General features: G+C 45.3%; 1 protein-coding gene and 1 non-coding gene across 3 annotated transcripts in view; both read left to right on the top strand.

The window, feature by feature from the left end:
• Positions 1-11,575: 11,575 nt before the first annotated feature.
• On the top strand, positions 11,576-11,660 carry TRNAR-UCG (transfer RNA arginine (anticodon UCG)). The gene has a single exon. It is a non-coding gene; the product is annotated as a tRNA-Arg (tRNA).
• A 3,224-nt stretch (positions 11,661-14,884) lies between these two features.
• Positions 14,885-21,991, top strand: part of FCRL5 (Fc receptor like 5) — a 39,894-nt gene continuing 32,787 nt past the window's right edge. Inside the window, exon 1 of one of the 2 annotated variants that reach the window (XM_019438549.2) lies at positions 14,885-15,121. In XM_019438549.2, the coding sequence (XP_019294094.2) occupies positions 14,980-15,121 (142 nt within the window). In that variant the 5' untranslated portion in view covers positions 14,885-14,979. The remainder of the gene's footprint in view (positions 15,122-21,991) is intronic. The other variant, XM_053908855.1, reaches the window with a different exon arrangement.

Below are 21,991 nucleotides of genomic sequence, written 5' to 3'. Positions count from 1 at the left end.
TATTACGCTTCCTGTACGTCAGCCCTCGAGAAAGTGTGTTTCATTGGACAACACCCTCTGTCTCTTTTGCTCACTGACAGACCCCAGGCACTTAGAACTGTGCTTGGCACAGAGTAGGTGCTTACTAAATACTTTTTATCCAAAACGCTGGGGTCAGAGAAGCATCATTCATACTCTGGTACACAGTACAGGGGCAGAGCTGATGTCAGAAGTTTCTCCAGTTTAGTCCAGCTTAAAAGCTTGTGTTTGGGGCACCTGGGTGGCTCAGTCGGTTGAGCGTCTGACTTTGGCTCAGGTTGTGGTCTCGCAGTTCGTGGGTTCGAGCCCGGTGTCGGGCTCTGTGCTGACAGCTCGGAGCCTGGAGCCTGCTTCGGATTCTGTGTCTCCTTCTCTCTCTATCCCTCCCCCACCTACACTCCGTCTCTGTCTCTCTCTTAAAAATAAACATTAAAAAAATTTTTTTAAAAAGCTTGCGTTGGGGCGCCTGGGTGGCTCAGTCGGTTAAGCGTCCGACTTCGGCTCAGGTCATGATCTCACTGTTGGTGGGTTCGAGCCCCCTGTCGGGCTCTGTGCTGACAGCTCGGAGCCTGGAGCCTGCTTCGGATTCTGTCTCCCTCTCTCTCTGCACTTCCCTCCTCGCATTGTGTCTCTCTGTCTCTTGAAAATAAATAAATGTTTAAAAACAATTTAAAAAAAAAGAAAATAATAAAGAAGAGAAAATACATTGCCAGTCCTACCCTGTATTTCCTGGAAAATGTGTAGGTCTAAGCAGACTGGTGTAGTAACCCTGCTTAAGGGTCAACTGGGGTTGGTTGTAGTCAGTTTACCAGACTCATCCCACCTTGCTGAGCCCTGTCAACAGGCGGTTTCTTATTTCCTTACACTTGCCTGAAGGCCTTGGCCACGTGCGATAACTGGATCTTGAATCTTCTGAAGAAACATCAAAAGAACCATAGTAAATGACTAAAGGGGGCTCTTGACCCTTCGTATTACAGTGACTGTACTTAAGGATGCAGACTTCATGGGGAAGCTGACATTGTCCCAGGGAACAAACCTCTTTATGTCGTATCCAGGGACAAGTGAGAACTCCCAGGACTCATTCCAGAAACAGACGGCTTATGAAAGTCATCTGTTTAACACAGAGTCATCACTATAAAAAAAAAAAATTATACAGGATGAAATGGACTTAAAAGAATGGATTTAATTGGGATTAAAATTCTGTTTTTAATAAGCATATGAGAAGTCCTCTTTTTTCTCTGTCTCTAACACTAAATTAAATGGACCTTGGTGGTACAAACTGAAATGAAACATTCTTTAAAGAATATATTGTTCGGGGCGCCTGGGTGGCTCAGTCGGTTAAGCAGCCGACTTCGGCTCAGGTCACGATCTCGCGGTCCGTGAGTTCGAGCCCCGCGTCGGGCTCTGTGCTGACAGCTCAGGGCCTGGAGCCTGTTTCAGATTCTGTGTCTCCCTCTCTCTCTGACCCTCCCCCGCTCATGCTCTGTCTCTCTCTGTCTCAAAAATAAAATAAAACGTTAAAAAAAAAAAAAAAAGCTTGTGTCTTTGTGGGTTTTTTTTTTTAATTTTGTTTTAAAAACATAGTAATGTTTCCAGTGTCAGGCCGTCCCCTTTTTTTTTTTTTTTTTGGTACAAATTATGTAAAACATTTATGCTAAAAACTTTTCTTCCTCCCCAAACAAAAAAGAAAATTAAAAATTACAAAATCAAAACCTGAGTATTCTAACTACAGCTCACTTTGTTTTTATAAACACTCCATCCATAACAAAAGATACAAACATGCAAAAAACCTGAATCCATAATCCAAATGACGCATACACACGTCCTGCACTTTTCCGAGACTGGATACTCCTCCTGCAGGCCCGTGAGCCGGTGGCTGTGTTGCTAGAAGCTCCGGCCCTGGCGGGGCTCCTTGCTGCCCTTCAAGGGCCCCCCGAGTGGGGCTGCGGTATCCCCCGCAGCTGATGCGGGCATACGTCAGCCACGACTCTCCCGTTCTCCTCCCTTGTCAGCCCGTCACAGGGAACTTGGCACCGGGCCGTAGCTGCTGGCCGAGAGCAGGGTGGGACAGCAGCAGAGCTGCTGAGAGAAATTCTGTGTTTCCGTCTCTCTCTGCCCCTCCCCCACTCATGCTCTCCCTCTCTCTCTCTGTAAAATAAAACATTTAATTTTTTATGTTATGACAAGCCAGTCACCGTCTTTCACAGCTGCAGGCGCCTTCAGGTGCCCGACCTCCCGGAAACCGCGTCCACTGGGTGACGCAATGGTCCTGGACGCACAGGAGCTCTTGGTCAGCGGGTCGGACAACCTCCGGCTCGGGTCTCTGCGGTACCACGTTCAGGCGTCCAGTGCTGGCCCGGTTTCCAGTGCCTCCCACGAGTTTTCTCAAAAGAAACAGCAGTTACTGGTGAAGGGCACAGGTTGGCTTCGAAACCCTGGGGTCACTGACTGCTAGTCCCCCGTCCGGGCTTGCCACGGGCTTCGCACAACATCGTGATCACCCACAGCGCTTCTGGACCCTTTGAGTCCACGGGGTCATAAAATCCAAGGACGAACTGATTGCGTTACAGCCTAAACAAGCCGAAGACGTCTTGCTTGCTTGGGGAGCCCACCCAAGGAGAGCAGCTGTGTGGGCTATTTGGTTACTGAGTCAGAGCAGGGCAGCCAAACGTGATCTATGTTGCCCACATCCAGTGGCCTGTCAGGTGTTGGCTTCTCTCTTAATAGAATGGGAGCAGCAACCAGTCTGTCTTGGGAAGGACTATCTCCACATGTCACGGGGGCCATTACAGTGCAAAGGCCAGAGGAGGGCTTATAACAGCCAAAACCTGGATATTGCTGAGGACAGGAGACCAGGGAGAAAGACGGTAACTTCGTCTGGGGCTGAGCTCATGGATATTGGGGCACTTGACAGGGTCTGGGCTCAACGCGCCTGCACAAGCCAATGCACGGCGGTCCTCGTTAGTCGCTCTCTCGGAGGATCAGGACTTCTCTGTTACTCCGCAGCGGCCCGGGATCAGTGAAGTTGGGGTCCCGGCAATCCCTTGGTGTAACCTAGTGGGAAGATTCAGGATTTGTACAGACGAGGTGTTAGAAGTGGCTTCATCACGTCTGACCCACTCACACACACACCCTGCCTGCGTCCTCCTCTTCGGGTAAGAGGGCATGTGATAAAAGTCCAAGCTTCTTGGGGCGCCTGGGTGGCTCAGTCGGTTAGACGTCCGACTTCTGCTCAGGTCATGATCTCGCGGTCTGTGAGTTCGAGCTCCACGTCGGGGTCTGTGCTGACGGCTCAGAGCCCGCAGCCTGCTTGGGATTCTGTGTTTCCGTCTCTCTCTGCCCCTCCCCCACTCATGCTCTCCCTCTCTCTCTCTGTAAAATAAAACATTTAAAAAAATTGTAGAGGTGCCTGGGTGGCTCAGTCGGTTAGACGTCCGACTTCAGCTCAGGTCATGATCTCGTGGTCTGTGGGTTCGAGCCCCGCGTCGGGCTCTGTGCGGACAGCTCGGAGCCTGGAGCCTGCTTCGGATTCTGTGTCTGCGTCTCTCTCTGCCCCTCCCCTGCTCATGCTCTGTCTCTCTCTGTCTCAAAAATAAATAAAAACATTAAAAATTTTTTTTGAAAAAAAAAGTCCAAGCCTCTTTGAAAAGCATACTAGAAATGGGCCCTGGACCCAGGTGATGACCCTGCTTCCGAAGCGGGCTCCCTGATCACGGCGGGTTCAGGGCGGTGGAGACCCACGAAGACGCGGCTCCTACGGCAGGAAGCAAGGCCAGGATGGTGATCGGAATCCCGTGACTGACCAGGACCTCGGGTCACGGGACCGGGAGAGATGAGCGAGCCGTGTCTGCATCACTGGAAACAAACGAGCATCCTGGCTGGAGTGACCGGAGCAAGCCACCGCCACCCCAGTTTCTGTGCCGACCGCTCCACCAGTCAGGGTTCCGCGGCCACGGCAGAATCCCCCGCGGCTGCTTTATGAAGAAAGGGATTTAATGTCGGACGCGGAGGGGAAGGCTGGAGAGCGAGCCTCTAGGGCTGAGCCTCCAGGAGCAACTCCCCCCCCCCCCCCCCGGCCCTGCAAGAGAGCAGCCCCCGCCCCCACAGCTGACTCGAGATCCCGGGGCCTCCGCGGCTGCGGCTGCCGGAAGAGCTCCAAAATCAAGCGGCCACTGTAACCAGGGGAACCAGGGGCGACGGTACCTTGGATGGACGCGGGCTGCCACGCACACACGGTCCCACCCGTTCCCCTCAGTGTCCCGATTCACGTGCCAGGATGTAACTTTCCATGTTTGCTGCCCCCCAAAGACTTCTGGAAACTTTGAGATTCACATTGGCTTTCTCTCCCCTGGGCCTAAACTTTTTTTTTTTCTTAATTGTGAGCTCTTTTGACAATTCTTTGCTTTCACACTTGAGCCAAGTTAGAAAGTTTACCTAGATAGTCTCTGTGCCCCATCCCGCTGTACATCGGACGACCCTACTGTGCACGTCATCGCCTTCGGCTCACGTCAGCTCCATCCCGGTTTCTTGTTCATTACATTTAATAAAATCTGTTAAGGCTGAGCGTGAACTCAAGATAAAAGGGTAAAACAGCCCCCAGCCAAATGTCACTTCAAGAGTTTCAGAAAGAGGAACCCCAAGATAAATATATCATTTATGTTTATGCAAAAGCATGTTGGGTCTTTGGACTTCCCAGAGGCACGGAAAAATAACACCTCAAAAATTTACATGAGCTGGAGGGGAAGGGGAAGGCCTTGAGCCAGTTGGCTTCTGTTCATTTCTGGTGCAAAAAATGAGAGTTTTCATTACAAAAGGAAGTGAGCTCACCTGCACAGGGGCCCCCCTTCGCCGAGGGCCAGGGGCTGCCCAGGACCTCAGACAGGAGAGCAGCGTTCGAGGCAGGGACGTATGTTTCCCTTCATACGTGCACCTCCCGCCGACACAGCCTGCCTCTGGGAAGCTGGAAAGGAGGGTCTGGAAAGGAGCGGGCTGCACACTGCCCCGCCTTCCTCTTCCCTTCTTGCTGCCCTAGCCTAGGCCGTCAGCTAACTTGGGGAGGCGCCGTCGGGAGGAGCATGGTGCGTTTCCTTGGCTGTTCAGGCTACTCACTCAGGACACACCCGCCCTCTTCCTACGTTCAAGCAAGTTCTGGTTCATGGAAAGTGCGGCTTCTCGGGGCTGTCAGTCATCGACGTAACATGCTTGCTTTTCACTCACTTTGAGTCCCGCTGAACCCCCATGCCTGCGGGCCCGCCCGGAGTCCTGTGCTCACCGGCATTCGCGGTGTGGATGCGCAGAGAGGAAGGCGGGCACGCCTACCGCAGACCTTTCTCCTGCCCTGGCGCTGACTTCACGGCCCCATGAGACTTCAGAACACAAGTCCGGAGATAAAATTATCAGGACCTTCAGGATGGCAACAGAGCATTCAGCCAAGTTCAGGGCCTTCCCGAGTGCAGGGCCGAGCATCCTCATGAGGCCAGGGGCAGCCTGAGGCTTCATGTCAAGGGGCACTGCTCAGAGGCCATCACCGACTGAGAACTGACCTTCTAGGATCAAACAGGCCCCAAGCAAGTTCTAGCTCTCTTGTTCTGAGTTTGTTTGTTTGTTTGTTTGTTTGTTTTTTTGTTTTGAGAGAGAGACAGAGAGAGAGCGTGCACAAGAAGGGGCAGAGAGGGAGGGACGAAGAGAGAATCCCAAGCAGGCTCAGCACCATCAGCACCGAGCCCGACGTGGGGCCTGAACTCACGAACTGTGAGATCATGACCTGAACCCACTGAGCCACCCAGGCGCCCCTCTTGTTCTAAGTCCTTCGTTAATGATTTGAACCACTGTTGCATTCATAAGTATGTTAGTCCTGGGGTGAGAGGGCAATTGCCCCCGGATGCCCGGGGCCGACAGTGGCCTGTGGGCGCAGTGACTGCGTGAGCGGAAAGAAGGCCCGGGGTCAGAGGTCAGGGTGACGGGCTCATGACCTCTCTGCCCTCTGTGCTGGCAGCATAGACTTTGGAAACATCTTCTCCAGTCCTGACAACTGGGCCGCAAGGAGACGTAACACCTGCTTTATACCTGAGGAAGCCAGGGCTCACACCTTGCCACTTGCCCAAAGTCACCCAGATGGTAACTGGCAGAGCTGGGATTTGGCTCCACGTCTGCCCAACTCAGGCAACCCCCTGCCTCCCACATGGCAGCCTCCTCGCAGGCCGACAACCAGAGTTGAGAGGATGAAGCTCGAAAGTGCGCAAAGTTGACCCAAAGGCATGGGTGGTTTGCTTCCAAAGCCCGGAAAGTCGGATGGCAGACGCCCAACAGGTTCTCCCCTCGCCGTCTCTGGCTATCGTGCATGTTCATCAAACTCAGGCTGGAGTGGGCAGCACCCTCAAGGAAACTGAAATACTCCAGCAGATTCTTAATAAACCCTGGTACCCAAGCCAAGATCGAAACCACAGAACATCCATCCACAGAATACCGACCCCCGCTGTCACGGGGCTGAGCCCCAGGACCTCACACAAAGCGCAGTGAGCCAGCCACAGAAGAGCGCGTAGCGTGTAAGTCCACGCCGAGTAGGCGCCCGTGGTCGGAACAGACGAGACTCCGGAGGAAGAAAGTAACTGAGTAATCTGTGTCCTGGGCTTGTGGGAGGGAGTGGAAAGTGCAAATGGGCGACGAGTTTCTATTTGGGGCGATGGAAATTTTTAAAACTTCGATTGTGGTGATAAGAACAAGTGAATTTCATCACCGAAAATTATACGCCCAAGCAGTTATTCAACACGCATGTATTCGCTCGGCAATGTTTAATAAGCATTCGTTACCACAAGTGAAGGCAATTTGGTGGAAGTGCTGCAGGGGAGGGAGCTCGAGGGGCAGCAGGTGCCAGCAGGTCTGGGCCTTGAAACTTTGCCGACGCAGTGAGATGGGCGTCGTTGCCTCTGTTTTTAAAGACGAAGAACCCTGGTCTCAGGTTTAATAATTTGTTCAAGGTCCTGCAGCTGGTAAGTGACAGAGCCTGTGCCCGTCACCACCCTCCCCCCCTCCGCCGTCCTCACAAAACATGGCCTGTCAGGTGTTCCCTCAGCAAGACGACCAGATGTACCATTTAAGAAATTAAATCCTCCTGGGGCGCCAGGGTGACTCAGTGGGTTAAGCGTCAGACTTCAGCTCAGGTCACGATCTCACAGCTTATAGGTTCGAGCCCCGCGTCGGGCTCTGTGCTGACAGCTCGGAGCCTGGAGCCTGCTTCCGATTCTGTGTCTCCCTCTCCCTCTCTCTCTGCCCCTCCCCTGCTCACGCTCTGCCTCTCTGTGTCTCTCAAAACTAAAGTAAACATTGAAAACACTTTTTTGAAACGAGCAATTAAATCCTCCTTTTGTGCAGATTTTTGCCCACCTTTTCTCGTGGCTGCCTCCACGGAGCACCCTGGAGATTCCACCCCTTTCCCAGAGGGACTGACAGAGCCCTGAAGGACCACAAGACAAGCGTGCTTAACCCCCCTTCCCAGGACACCTGCTTCTCTTGCCCTCCACAAACCTCTGGCTTTGATCTGCCTGTAAGCAGGGCAGTGGTACATATACACATATAAATAGCACAGTGCTTATTTATAAACTGCAGAACACCGGGTTTCCATTTCCTGCCATCAGGGACCCAGAACAGGCCCTTAATTGCTCTTGAGGGTCATTTGACCATGTCTGGCTTTAGCAGTGTCGGACCCGGCTGCCTGCTCCCATGTCAGCGGCTGGTGAATCTCTTCACTGAAGTTGTCAGGCTCATGCTCAGACAGATGTGGGTTCTAGTCCTGGCTGCTCTGAGTCTCTGGCCTCACAAGGCACCTGAAATTAAGGCACTTAATGTCTTTGAGCCTCAGTTTTCCTCACCTAGAAAATCAGGATCAAACTGCCTGCCTGATAAACTTTGCCTGCGTTATTCACCGATCCACGCGCGTCAGAGTCGACGCAAAGATTAAACCAGCTGATGTACACAGAGTACCTGGTGCGACGTACGGTAAAGCGTCCAACATATGGGATCTCGTTCAGTTCAGAACAAAAGCGCATCGACCACGCTTCACTCTCTGGGACCAGCCACAGATGACAAAGAGAACGAAAAAGCTCCACCTTTGATGAAACTTTTGAAAAGCCACAATGCCAAGTGCCAAACGGTGAAGGACGGCTCTTAACCACAGTGAAACTCAAATGTGAAACCAAAGCAGGGGAAGAAAGAAGGCGACAGTGAACACAAGCTCCTACACACGCCTCTGGGAAGAGCTGCAGCTTCTCCAAAAGCTGGCGGCAAGGTCCAAAGCTTCAGGAAGTCACTAACCCCTTGCTCTGAAGGCCAGGTTTGGGGAGCATGGGGGCTGCAGAAGCCCCCCGGACCCCCCTCCCTCCGGAGGCCCTCCAGGCCTGGGACGGTAGGACCGGATGAAGCAGCCCGGGACACAGGAGGAGACAGCGGGCGACTCTGCCGGTGCAAACGCTGTCCGCTGGACGGAATCCTGCTGACCCGTCTTGCAGAAATCCCGTGACATACAGGAAGACCTCCTCTTTGCCCCAAGACAGAGGCCGTGGCGGAGACGGACAGAAAAACGCCCTGCGGCAACATGGCTCAGCGCAAGCCGTCCGCGGCCCGACTCACATCCCCGATCCCTTCACGCCCTGTTCTTCAGCTCGGGGAGCCTGAGCCCCGTGCAGAGATAAGCCGCGTTACAATGTCACTGGCGCGGGGCTCACCGTCTGTACGAGAGCAATTTGGGGAAAGGGCACGCACGGTGGAAGAAAAGCCAGACCTCTGAGTCGAAGGGGGGGGAATCAGATACTGTGTTCTCCGTGATATCAGAGGAGTTTGTTTAAAAGCTCTCTTTTTTTTAATGTAATAGACTTATTAGGAGTGAAAAATCAAAGAAACAAGACTGGAGGTAAATTAACAACGTTTGGAAAGGGAAGAGGAAAACGAGCTACGTTAGGACACAGGAAAGATTAGAAACTGCTACGACACACCGAGTGCTGAAGGTAGATGCGAGAAAACTCCGCAAACTAAAATAGGAAAGAATCAAAAGGCTAAAGTTATTCTGGGAAAACAGCTGGTATGAGTGCTAGGCAGAAGAGCCCACGCAGCCATTCGTGGCACACTGAGCGAAGCCAACAGAATAAATGGAGGTGGACGTAATGGAAGGGAGCATCCGACACATTCTGATGAAGTTACGCCACTTCAGAGGTCAAGGGTGAGTCACGGGGAGCGCAGCCACAGCCGCGCCCCACGCCCCACGACGACGGCTGGTGCTGCAAGAGAGGCACGTTTAGCCCAAGAATTTTAGACCCAGTTGTCTTCAGAATAAAGACAAGACAAACTCTTTCTAACGTGCAAGAGCTCGGTGACGGTGGCACCGTGGAGCCCTGAAGACAAAGTAAGAACCAGAGTCGGAGGGGGTCTCGAGCCCACGTAAACACAGCACCAACGTTCCACAAGTGTAAGAACTATGGTTGTAGGACTCGGCATAAATGTTCTAACTTTAGAGAATGTGGAGGTTCTATTATTACTCATCAGGAGGTGAAAGGGAAGAAAACATGGCAAGAGGTAAAAGTGAGCTGATCTCTTTCTTTTTTATCAGAACATAAATGGAGTCTAATCAAGAAAAAGAGCATTAAGAACACTAGAGTTGCAAAGCTAGCCACTAAGAGAACTGAAAAGACACTATAGACTCTTTGAAGTATAAGCAATGTAATACAACCGTAAAAGAAAATACCGACGAGGGATCGAAAGAAAATAAAGCAATTAGAAGAGAAAGTTTGGTAACACAAAATTAAGTGACAGGATTAAGACCAACATAGTTGTCATATGAATGCATAGGTGATAAATAAATGTTACAAAAGCAATAGATACATTTGGGATCTAAAAATGAAACCCAATAGGTTTTTGCATATATTATATGTGAGAAATCGTTCTAAAACAAAGTGACCTAAAAGCTAAAGTGAATTGATGCTAAAAAGCATACCGGACAGGGGTGCCTGGGTGGCTCCATTGGTGGAGTGTCCGACTTCAGCTCAGGTCATGATCTCACAGTCCATGAGTTCGAGCCCCAGGTCGGGCTCTGTGCTGACAGCTCAGAACCTGGAGCCTGCTTCGGATTCTCCCTCTCTCCCTCTCTCTCTGCCCCTCCCCCCCACTCTCTCTCCCTCTCCCTCTCCCTCTCTCTCTGTCAAAAATAAATAAAACATTAAAAAAAATAGAAAATAAAAAAGCATACCAGACAAATAGGGACAGGAATCCTGACATTAATTTCAGACAAATCTAATTCAAGCCAAAAAAAAAAAAAAAAAAAGTATCTAATTGGACCAAAAGAAGGGCAGTATATAATGATGAAAAACATAAGATTGACCACAACTTTCCATATATCAAATCACATAATTTTACAATTTATAAATCAACCAAAAGTATTACATGAGAACACTGAAGATCTACTTAACATATTTAACCAGCTGGTTATACTAAATATATGTAGAACTTTCTGTCCTGAAGATAAAGAATATACATTCTTCTCAAAGCCCCATGGAATACTTAACAACTAACAACAACAACGACCATATTAGGTCACAGAAAATCTCAATAAATTCCAGAAAGTAGGATATACACACACCATATTTTTGGATTACAGTGAAATGAGGAACAAAACGTCATTAATAATAGCGAAAAGAGAAAAAGAAAAATCTACCGTCTAGATATTTGAAAACTCTAAAAATTCTTGTTTCAAAGACAAAATCAAAACTGAAATTGTAAACTACCTAGAACACGTTATAATGAAAAGACTGTATCAGAACTTACAAATTATGGCTAAAGCACACACACACAAAAATCCAGAGCCATGAATATTCATATGGCTAAAGAGGAAAAAAATTAAACATTTCATTTAATAATTTGAAGAAAACAAAAAATCTAGGAAAAGTAAAAATTTATAAATTACAAAACAAAAAAAAAGAACTGTAATTAAACTCAAGAGCTGGTTATTTTGAGATTAAAAATAAATAAATACTAGCAAATAAAAACCAGGGAAAATAACTAAAAATAAAAACTGTCCTGAGTTAGGGAAGAAAGTCTGAACAGATAAGGTATCATGGTAGAAATTTAGACCATCGCTAAAGAACACTCTTATAAAAAAACATCAGTTCAAGACAGTTTCATAGCTAGATTTTTGTAACATCATTAACTATATTCCCTACGCCGTACCATAAAAGTTCATTTTTAACCCAAGTTACACATCCAATATGAGTCAGGAGCAGACATTCGGTCACCAAGAAACCCCAAAGGGGGAAGATGACACGGGCTTCACGACTTTGTGCCTGCACTCTCTGAATAATGGCCAAGAGAAATAAAACGTAAGAATTGGAAAGAATAAGGTAAAATTATACATGCACAAAACGCAGAAGCTGAGGCAGACTAAAATTAGTAAGTATGCAGATTTGAATGACATGATTAACAAGCTTGATCTAATCACAAAAATAAACTTGAAGACAAAGGAAGTATTAGGGATAAATGAATTATTACTTGATGACTCAAAGAGTATTCCTGGGGTGCCTGAGTGGCTCAGTCGGTTGAGCGTCTGACTTCGGCTCAGGTCACGATCTTGAGGTTCGTGGGTTCGAGCCCCACGTCGGGCTCTGTGCTGACAGCTCGGAGCCTGGAGCCTGCTTCGGGTTCTGTGTCTCCCTCTCTCTCTGCCCCTCCCCCACTCACACTCTGTCTCTTTCTCTCAAAATAAATAAACATGATAAAAAATTTTTCTTAAAAACAGATGGCCTAATCCACATGTCTGGGGCCTGGTCTGGGAGGCTGCAGCAGCTCCCCTTGATGGGACTGTCCAGTAGGGCAGTCAGACTTCATCCTCGGTGGTTCAGGGCTCCAAGAGAAAAACAGACCCTGCCACGTCTCCGAAGGGCCAGACCCAAAATGTGCTCAGCTTTACGTCTGCCACGTTCTACTGGGTGGCTAGATTCAAGTGTGAAGGATATATAAGGAAGGAACTTCTGATGGGAAGAGGGTGAGGTACATACATGTACAAGAACTGCTTCTTAGGAGGCAGTCCGCACTCTAGCCACAAATATTTACATCCTTCTTACAAGAAAAATAAGCTCACCGCCTCCAGAGACCCCCAAAGACTCATCCAATCACAGGATAGGGTTATCAGAGTCAGATTCAATCATCTAAATCAGGTCCAAAGGTAGATGGGCCCCCGCCAATGGGTTCTCAGGTTAGAAACATATAGAGACATTTAAGAGCGGTGAGTCAAACTACCAGAAAGAAATAATTATAATTATATAAATTTATAAATATATATAAATTATAAATAACATACGTAAACATAAATTATATAATTACATAAATACATAAGTAATTTTAAATGTATATGCACCCATAAAACAACTTCAAATTATAAAACAAAAAAAAGACAAGAAATTAAAGAAGAAATAGACAAATTCACAATTATAGAGGGAAACTTTAACATAATTCTCTTAGTAATTGACGGAAAATCAGAAAAAAAAAAAGCTGTAGCTATATACTGACAATAAATACTTAGAGAAAGCTTTTAATGATATCACTTACAATAACACGAAAAATACATATCAACTATTTAGGAATAAGCCTAACAAAAAAATGTAACTTCTACAAGAAAGTTACTGACTCCTGGTTTTGGCTCAGGTCATGATTCCAGGGCTGTGGGACCAAGCCCCACGTTGGGCTCTGCACTGAGCGAGGAGCCTGCTTGAGATTCTCTCTCTCCCTCTGCCCTTTCCCCCACTCCCACGCTCTCACACACCCACATGCTCTTGCTCTGTATCTCTGTCTCTCTGTCTCTCTCTCTCTCTCTCTCTCTCTCTCAAGTTAAAAAAAAAAGGCAACAATTACGACACTGTGGTTCTGGCATGAGAATAAACAGACAACTGGACGAGAACAGAGTTTCCAGAAGCAGACCCGCATGGCTGTTTGTTTTACAAGGAGGTGAAATTGCATGGTGCTGTGGAAAGCTCGGATTTTCAATAAATTTGACACCCAGGCAAAGCGGCCATCTGTAAGTGAATATGAACCCTTGCTTATACATAGACGTCAATTCCAATGATACTATGGATACAAAGTAAAAGTAAAAGAAATAAAGTTTCTAGAAAATAACTTGGGAGAATAGTTTCAAGAGCTTGGAGTAGACAACATTTCCTGGAAGGGACAGATAAAGCTCTGACCGTAAAGGAAGAGACTGCTAAATGGACCACCAGAGTTACAGCAGGGATTTGTCAAAGGCTCTATCGAAGCGTGACAGAGACAGGGAAAGACATTCGCAACACATTACCTGGAAAAAGGATCCATATCCAGCTTTAAAAGCCCCACAACACAGAATGAGAAAGACTGAAAAACTAGAAAAAGGGAGAAAGACTGGAAAAGAGATTTCACATTAAAAAGAATATCTAAATTGCCAATTAAATATGAAACATGCTCAGTTGCAAAATTCACCAGGGACACAACAATTGAAACCACACTGAGATCATCCCAGGAGAAGGGCTAAAATTTACAAGACTGTGTATAATACCAGTATCGGCAAGGATTTTAGAGGGACGAGAACTCACACACACAGGTTGACGGGGTGTGCATTAAGCACAACCACCCTGGAAGGCAATTTAGCGGTGCCTTCTCAAAATATACGCAAGCCTCAGGAGCCGCAGACTCCACTCCTCGGGGTGTACCCAGTAGAAATGTGTGTGCACGCGTGCACTGGGAGACCCGTCCAAGAATATACACAGCGGCGCTCTTTGTGTCCAAAAGCATGGGAAGCCTCCTGGCTCGCGTTGAGGTCCTGCTGGGCTGCCATGGGTTAAACTCTATTTACCCTTATGATGCTTCTCCTGTCTCCCAGCGCCGCAGGTCAGGGGGGGCATCACGTATGCAACGGGATATGCATTTGTCTGCGTGAAATTAAACGTCCCCTCAGGAGGACCGAGGTGCGGGCCCAGGGGGAGAAAAAAGGTGAGAAACGCTACTTGAAACGAAGAAAGTGGCATTCCTCATGCTACTAATGTCCTAGGGATCTTCGTTGACCAGTATGCCAGGATGGAAGCTTGACTTTTGCAAGTTATCAAAGCAATGCACCAACATAGTATTTGTCACTAATTATTAACATAGTGGTTGTTTACGACTCAAACAATATAGGGACGCCTGGGTGGCACCTGACTCTTGATTTCGACTCAGGTCATGGTGTCACAGTTGGTGGGAACGAGCCCCACGTTGGGCTCCGTGCTGACAGAGCAGAGCCTGCTTGGGATCCTCTCGCTCCTCTCTCTCTGCCCCTCCCCCATTGGCTCACGCTCTCTCTCAAAATAAACAAACATTTTAAAAAAATAAACAAAAAGAGTAAAGAAAGCCATAAAATGAAGTATTTCCTTTCCATCCACAGTTCTTACCAACACAACTACTATCTTAGGTATACTTTCCAGGAAAAAAAAAAAACAGCGTATTTGTATCAGCTTGCACACACGTGTTCTATTTGTCACATCTACCCCGCTGGGACGATATTACGAGTACCAACCCACTCCTCGGCTCTCTCTTCCCACTCACCAGGGTGCTGCATGCCTCTCCATGTGGGCTGATCTCCTTCGTAACGGTTGCACTGCATCTCGCCGCAGACATGTACAGAATCTTCATCCACGGTCCCGTATTCATGACCTTTCACGTGCTTTCAGTGTTCTGGGCAGTTATGAACGACACCGCTGTAAACATTCTCTTAGACAATCTGCACATACTTCCCTTAAGGTAATTTCCCAGCCTTAGAGATGTGGGGTCACGGAGCCGTGTGTGTTTTTTTAAGCCTAGAATTTATTTTCTCACCCTGGTCATAGGGCAGGACATTCTGATTCTCAGTTAAAGAAGGGTAGTGCCACTTCCTTCTTTCTAATTCACTAGCACGACCTGCTCTTCGAAAAAGAACTTTCTCAGATGAGCTCCTCGGGGCTGCTGTGGAGCTGTGCTTCTCAAGAATCAAAACCAGCCCTGTTACTCCTGAGAAAAGCCCTCGTCTGGCCTCATCCCGGGGCAGGCCGGGCCTTCATGCTTCTGTGGGTGTCAGTGCTGGTCCTGGGTGAGTACAAGTGCCCAACGCGGGACCAAGGTGGGACGGGGACAGCCTCTCTCTCCACCCCGGGGCCGGCCCTTTCATGGGGCTCAGACGTTCTCTCCTGCGAGGGGAGACTGTTCTCGGGACTCCCCATCCAGCTCAGGGGTTTCTCCCTTGAGTCTGAAGCAGTGGAGGGAGCTGGGATAAACCTTCACCCTTACAGAGAAGGAAACCCGGTGACCACACGGTGAAGGATCTATTCGTTGTTTTTCTGCGATAAATCTTACTTCATGAAGTCCAGAAAATGTATTGTTTGCTTGTTCCCATTGCCTGATTCAGAGGAGACCTTCCTTGTTTCTCTGCAAAGGAGATCATCTATTGCTTGTATGACCAGCCCAGATCCTGGTCCTGGGCACGGAAGGGCACGGTTTCTAACACAACGATGTCTCCTTCCCCTACACCATGGCAAACCCCGGCAGTGATGGGCAGATAAAGATCACAGGGGGAGGGGGACAGCAGGTCTCCAGAGGGAAGGCAGTGAGGCTCGGGGAAAGCCTGGGGCACATAACATTCTTTCCCCCGGGGCTGACTGAAGTATAACTGGCAAATAAAAACTGTACATGTTTAAGATGCAAAAGATGATGTTTTGACATACATCTATTGTTAAAATAATCACCACAACTGAGCTAATTAACATTTCTATCTTTTCACTTCACCTTTTGTGCGCGTGTGTGGTAAGAACTCACTGTCAGGATCTACTCTCCCTGCCAATTTCGAGTGTCTGTTCTTATTAACTATGGGCCCCGTGGTGTGCATTAGGTCTCCAGGATTGATTTATCTCGTAAGTGAAAGTTCATTTCCTTGGATCCACACCTCCCTGGCTCCCCCACCAGCTGGGAAATACCATTTTATTCTCTGCTTCTGTGAGTTCCAACTTTTTTGGACTCCACGTGAAAGTGAGGTCACACAGCATCCATCTTTCTGGGTCTGGCTTGTGTCACTTAGCGTTGTGTCCTCCAGATTCATCCATGCTGTTACAATGGCAAGATTTCCTTCTTTTTTGAGGCTGCGTAATACTCCATCATATATATACATATATGTCATATTTCCTTTATCCATTCCTTGGTTGGTGGACTTCCATACTCCTTGGTATGGAAACTTAGAATGTTTCCATATCCTGGCTATTGCAAAGAATGTGGCAGTGAACGTGGGAATGAACGCAGGTGTCTCTTCAAGATACTGGTAACATTTCCGGGCCACCTGGGTGGCTCCGTAGGTGAAGCACCCTCTCTCTCTCTGCCCCTCCCCCACTCTCTCTTTCTCTCTCAAAATAAACTTAAGGAAAGAGATTTTTTTTAAAGGTACTGGTATCATTTCCTTTGGATATAGATCCAGAAATGGGATTGCTGGATCGTATGATAGTTTTATTTTTAATTGTTTAAGGAATTTCCATACTGTTTTGCATAATGGCTATACTAAGTGCATTCTCACCAACACTGCACAAGGGTTTTCTTTTCTCCACTTCCTAACCAATGCTTGTTATCTTTTGTCTTCATGATAATAACCACTCTGACAGGTGTGATGTGATATCTCATTGTGGTTTTGATTTGCATTTCCCTGATGACTGAGTGATGTTGAGCATCTTTTCATGTACTTACTGGCCATTTGTATGTCTTCTATTGAGAATATCTGTTCAGGTCTTTACCTGTTTTTCAGTGAGGCTATTTGTTTTCTTGTTGATTTGTTAGAGTTCCTTATACATTGTAGATAGTAACTCCTTATCAGAATCATGACTTACAAATACTTTCTCCCATTCCATAGGTTACCTCTTCATGCAGTTGATGGTTTCCTTTGCTGTACAAAAGCTTTTTACTTAGATGCAACCCCATTTGTCTATTCTGGTTCTGTTCCCAAGTGCTTTGGGGGTCATATCTAAAAAATTGTGTCCCAGACCAATGTCAAGAAGCTTCCTACCTATGTTTTCTTCTGGCAGCTTCACAGTTTGGGGTCTTACACGTAAGTCATTAATATACTTTGAGTTATTTTTGTACAAATAAAAACAGCACAGTATACAAAAGAGACTATTCTTTCCCCATTGTGTGTTCTTAGCACTTTTGTTGAAGGTCAGTCAGCTGTAAATGTGTGCATTTTTTTCTGGGTCCTCGATTCTGTTCCATTGCTGTATATGTCCGCTTTTGTGCCAGTTGGGATGACTATATCTTTGTAATATGTTTTAAGTCAAGGAGTAGGTCTCGAGTTTTGTTTTTGTTCAGTATTGCATTGACTCTCAGTATCTTTTGTGGCTTCACACGAATTTTAGGGTCCTTTCTTCTATTTCTGTGAAAAATGCCATTGGAATTTTGAGAGGGATTGCATCAGATCTGTAGATCGCTTCGATAATGTGGCGTTTTAACATATTAATTGTCCCAAGCCGTAAACACAGGATGTCTTTACATTTATTTGTGTTTTCTTTCATTTCTTTCAATGTGTTATAGTTTTCAGTATAGAGATTCTTCGATTCCTTGGTTAAATTTAGTCCTAAATATTCTATGCTTGTTGATGCTAATGGAAGTGGGGTTGTTTTCCTGTTTTTTCAAATAGTTTGTTGCTAGTATACGGAAATGTAACTTTTTTCTGTACATTGACTGTGTGTCTTGCCACTGTACTGAATTGCTTATCAGTTCTAACAGTATTTTCGTGGAGTCCTGAGGGTTTTCTATATATAAGATAACCATCTGCAAACAGAGACCGTTTTACTTCTTCCTTTCTGGTTTGGACATCTTTTATTTCTTTTTCTTGCCTAATGATTCTGGCTAGGACTTCCAGGACTATAACAAATGTAAGTGGCAAGAGTGGGCGTTCTTGCCTTTTTCCTGAACTGAAAGGAAAAGCTTTTAGCTTTTCACCATTAACTGTGATGTTAGTTATAGGTTCATCTCTTATGGCTTTTACTACGTTGAGATCCTTTCCTTCTAGACATAATTTGTTGAGTTTTTTTTTTTAATCATGAAAACGTGTTGAATTTTGTGAAATGCTTTTTATACATCTATTGAGATGATCCTATGATTTTCAAAAAAATTTTTTAACATTTATTTTTGAGAGACTGAGACAGACAGAGCAGGCATGGGGGAGGGGCAGAGAGAGAGGGAGACATAGAATCGACGCGGGTTCCAGGCTCCGAGCTGTCAGCACAGAGCCCAACACGGTGCTTGAACTCAGGAACCTCATCTGCTCAGGTGAGATCATGACCTGATCAGAAGTCAGATGTTTAACCGACTGAGCCACCCAGGCGCCCCTAGATGATCTGATGATTTTTATCATCCATTCTGTTAACATAGTGTATCACCTTTATTGCATTGCACACATTGGGTCATCCCAGGGGCAAATCTCACATGTTCCTTCTGTTTGCTAGCATTCCATTTTAGGATTGTTTTAAATCTATGTATATCAGAGGTATTGGCCTGTAATTTTGTTTTCCTGTAGAATGCTTATTTGGCTGACCTCACAAAGTGTGTTTGCAAGTATGTTCTCTCCTCTTCATTTTTTTGGAGGCCTTTGAAATGGTTTGGAGTTAATTCTTTAAGTGTTTAGTAGAACTCACCAGTGAAGTCATCTGACTTCTTTGTTGGGGGGCGAGGGGTTGATTAACAATTAAATATCCTTACTTGTTATCGGTCTGTTCAGATTTTCTATCTCTTCAAGATCCATCCAGTCTTGGTAGATTGCATGTTTCTAGAACTTTATTGATTTCTTCTAAGTTATTCAATTTGTTGGGATATACTGTTCATAGGAGTCTTTTTTTAAATATTTCTGTGCTATCAGTTGCAATGCCTCCTCTCACTTCTGATTTTGAGTCTTCCCTTTTTCTTAGTCTACCTAAAGGTTTGTCAATTTACTTTATCTTTTGAAAACATAGCTCTTAGTTTTGTTTTCTTTTCTATTTTCTATCTTCTATTTATTTCTTCTCTAATTTTATTATTTCCTTTCTTCTGCCAACTTTGGGCTTCTCAAGGTATAAAGTTAGGGGTTTTTTTATTTTAGGGGTTTTTTTTTTATTTGAGAGCTTTGTCTTTTTCTTGAAGTAGGAATTTATGACTATTAACTTCTTTCTCAGAATTGCTTTGCTATATCCCATAGGTTTTACAATGTGTTTCCATTTTTATTTCACTCAAGATAATTTCTGATTTCCCTTTAGATTTTTTCTTCGACCCATTGATTGTTCAAGAGTGTGTTGCTTCGCTTCCGTTATTTGTGAATTTTCCAGTCTCATCCTGTGAACGATTGCTAGTTTCATACCATTGTGGTCAGAAAACTCAATCCTCTCAAATCTGAGACTTGTTTTATAACCTAATACATAATCTGTGCTGGAGAATGTTTCATGACCACCTGAGAAGAATGTGTGTTCTGCTACTGTAGGATAGAATGTTCTGTATACATCCATCAGGTGTACATGTTAGATATGCAAACTCTCCGGTTTAGAATCTTGTACAAGCCTGCCATTTCCTTATTGATTTCCTGTCTGAATGATCTACGCACTGTTGAAAATGGGGTATTAAGGCCCTTACTACTATTGTATTATCACTATTCCTTATTTCAGTTCTCTTATTTGTCTTCTATATTTAGGTGCTTTCATATGGGGTGCATGTACATTTATGGTTGCATATCCTCCTAATTCCACTTTACCCCTGTATAGTGACTTTCTTTGTCTCTTGTTACAATTTTTGACTTAAAATCTGTTTTGTCTGATACAAGTAGAGTTGCTCCTGGTCTCTTTCAGTTACCATTTGCATGGAATATATTTTCCATCCTTTTACTTTGAGCCCATGTGTGCCCTTAAATGTAAAATGAATCTCTTGTAGGCAGCATACAGTTGGATTTTTTTATTCATTCAGATATCCCACGTTTTTTATTGGAAAATTTAATCCTTTTACATTAAAGGCAGTTATTGATGGGTAAGGACTTACTATTGCCATTTTGTTCATTGTTTTCCCACTATTTTGTAGTTCCTTTTTTTTCTTCCTTCTCCTACTATCTTCCTTTGTGATTTGATGATTTTTTTGGTATGCTTTAACTTCTCTTTTTATCTTTTGTGTTATCTACTATAGTTTTTTTTCTCTTTGTGATTTCCTTGTGATTTTTTTCTTTGTGAGGCTTATATTAAACATAACAGTCAATTAAGCTAAGAAATTTATTTCTATCACATATAAAAACTCTACACTTTTTCTTCTCCCTCCCCACATTTAGTTATTAATGTCACAATCTCCTTGTTTTTATATTCTGCATACATTAACAAATGATTGTAGCTATCGTCATTTGTAATACTTTTGTCTTTTTTAATTTATGGTACAGTTAAAAGTGATTATATATCACCACACAGTATGCTATCGTCTGAATATATGCATCCCCAAATATTCATACGTTAAAATTCTGACCTGTCAGGTGGTAGTTTTAGGAGATGGTGAGGTCTTGAGAGGTGATTAAGTCTTTAGGGCTCTGCAAGGCAATGAGACTAGTACCCTTATAAAAGAGACCATAGAGAGCTCTCTCACCCTTCTGCCGCGTTACATGAGAAGATGGCTATCTATGACAAAGCAGGCCCTCACCAGAGATGAATCTGCTGGTGCCTTAATACTGGACTTTCCAGCCTGCAGAACTGTGAGAAATACATTTCTCTTGTTTATAAGCCACCCACGATGGTATTTTTTGTCATAGCAGACTGAATGCACTAAGGTACCATATTTAGAGGATTCTGAATTGGACTATACATTTACCTTCACCAGGGAGTGTGTGTTTTTATGTTCCTAATTAGTGTCCTTGCTTTAGTGCCCTTGAGGAACTCTTTTGCTTTTCTTATAAGGCAGGTCTAGTGGTGGTGAATTCCCCCCAGCTTTCGTCTCAGAAAGTTTTTTTTTAATGTTATTTATTTTTGAGAGAAAGAGCATGAATGGGGGAGGGGCAGAGAGAGAAAGGGAGACAGAGAATCCCAAGTAGGCTCTGAGTTGTCAGTGTAGAGCCCAACGCAGGGCTCAAACTCACAAACTGCAAGATCATCACCTGAGCAGAAGTCAGATGATTAACCAGCTGAGCCACCCAGGAGCCCCTGTCTTGGAAAGTCTTTATCTCTCCTTCATTTTGTTGGGTATAGTATTTCGACTGGCAGTGGTTTTTTTTTTTTTCTTCAGTGTTTCGAATATATGACCCCACTCTACCCTGGCCTATGATATTGCTAAAGAAATCCACTATAAATCTTACAGGGGGGTTCTTTGTATGAGACTCTTTGATGCATTGTTTTTCTCTTACTGATTTCAAAATTCTCCTTGTCTTTGACTTTTGAGAATTTGAGTATAACGTGCCTCAGTTTAGACCTTTTGATGTTCAGCCTGTTAGGGGTTATTTGGGAACCATGAACCTAGATACAGATTTCCCTCCCCAGATTTGGGAAGTTCTTGGTCGTTATTTCTTTAAATAATCTTTCTGTTCTTGTTCTCTGCTCCTTCTGGGACTTCAGTAATAGGTACATTGATTCACTTATTGTTTTCCCAGAAGTCACCGAAGCTTTGTTCACTTTTTCATTTTTTCTTTTTCTTCTAACTGGGTAATTTCAAACAGGCCTGTCTTCAAATTTGCTCATTCTTTCTCCTAAGTGACCAATTATGCTGTTGCCACTACTGAATTTTTCAGTTTGGTCATTGTATTCTTTAGTGCCAAGATTCCTGTTTGATTCTTTTTCATGTTTTCTATTTGTTAAACTTCTCATTTGGTTTGTGTATCGTTTTCCTGATTTCATTTAGTTGTGTCCTCTTATAGCTCACCGAGCTTCCTTAAGACTATTATTTTGAGTTCTGTGTCAAATAGTTCATGAATCTCCTTTTCTTTAGGGTCAGTTGCCGGAGC

The sequence above is a fragment of the Panthera pardus genome, unplaced genomic scaffold, assembly GCF_024362965.1.
Source record: "Panthera pardus isolate Hobbes unplaced genomic scaffold, ASM2436296v1 HiC_scaffold_21, whole genome shotgun sequence".
Taxonomy (NCBI): Eukaryota; Metazoa; Chordata; class Mammalia; order Carnivora; family Felidae; genus Panthera; species Panthera pardus.
The sequence above is the reverse complement of the archived record's forward strand: the minus strand, read 5'-3'. Positions and strand labels throughout refer to the sequence as shown.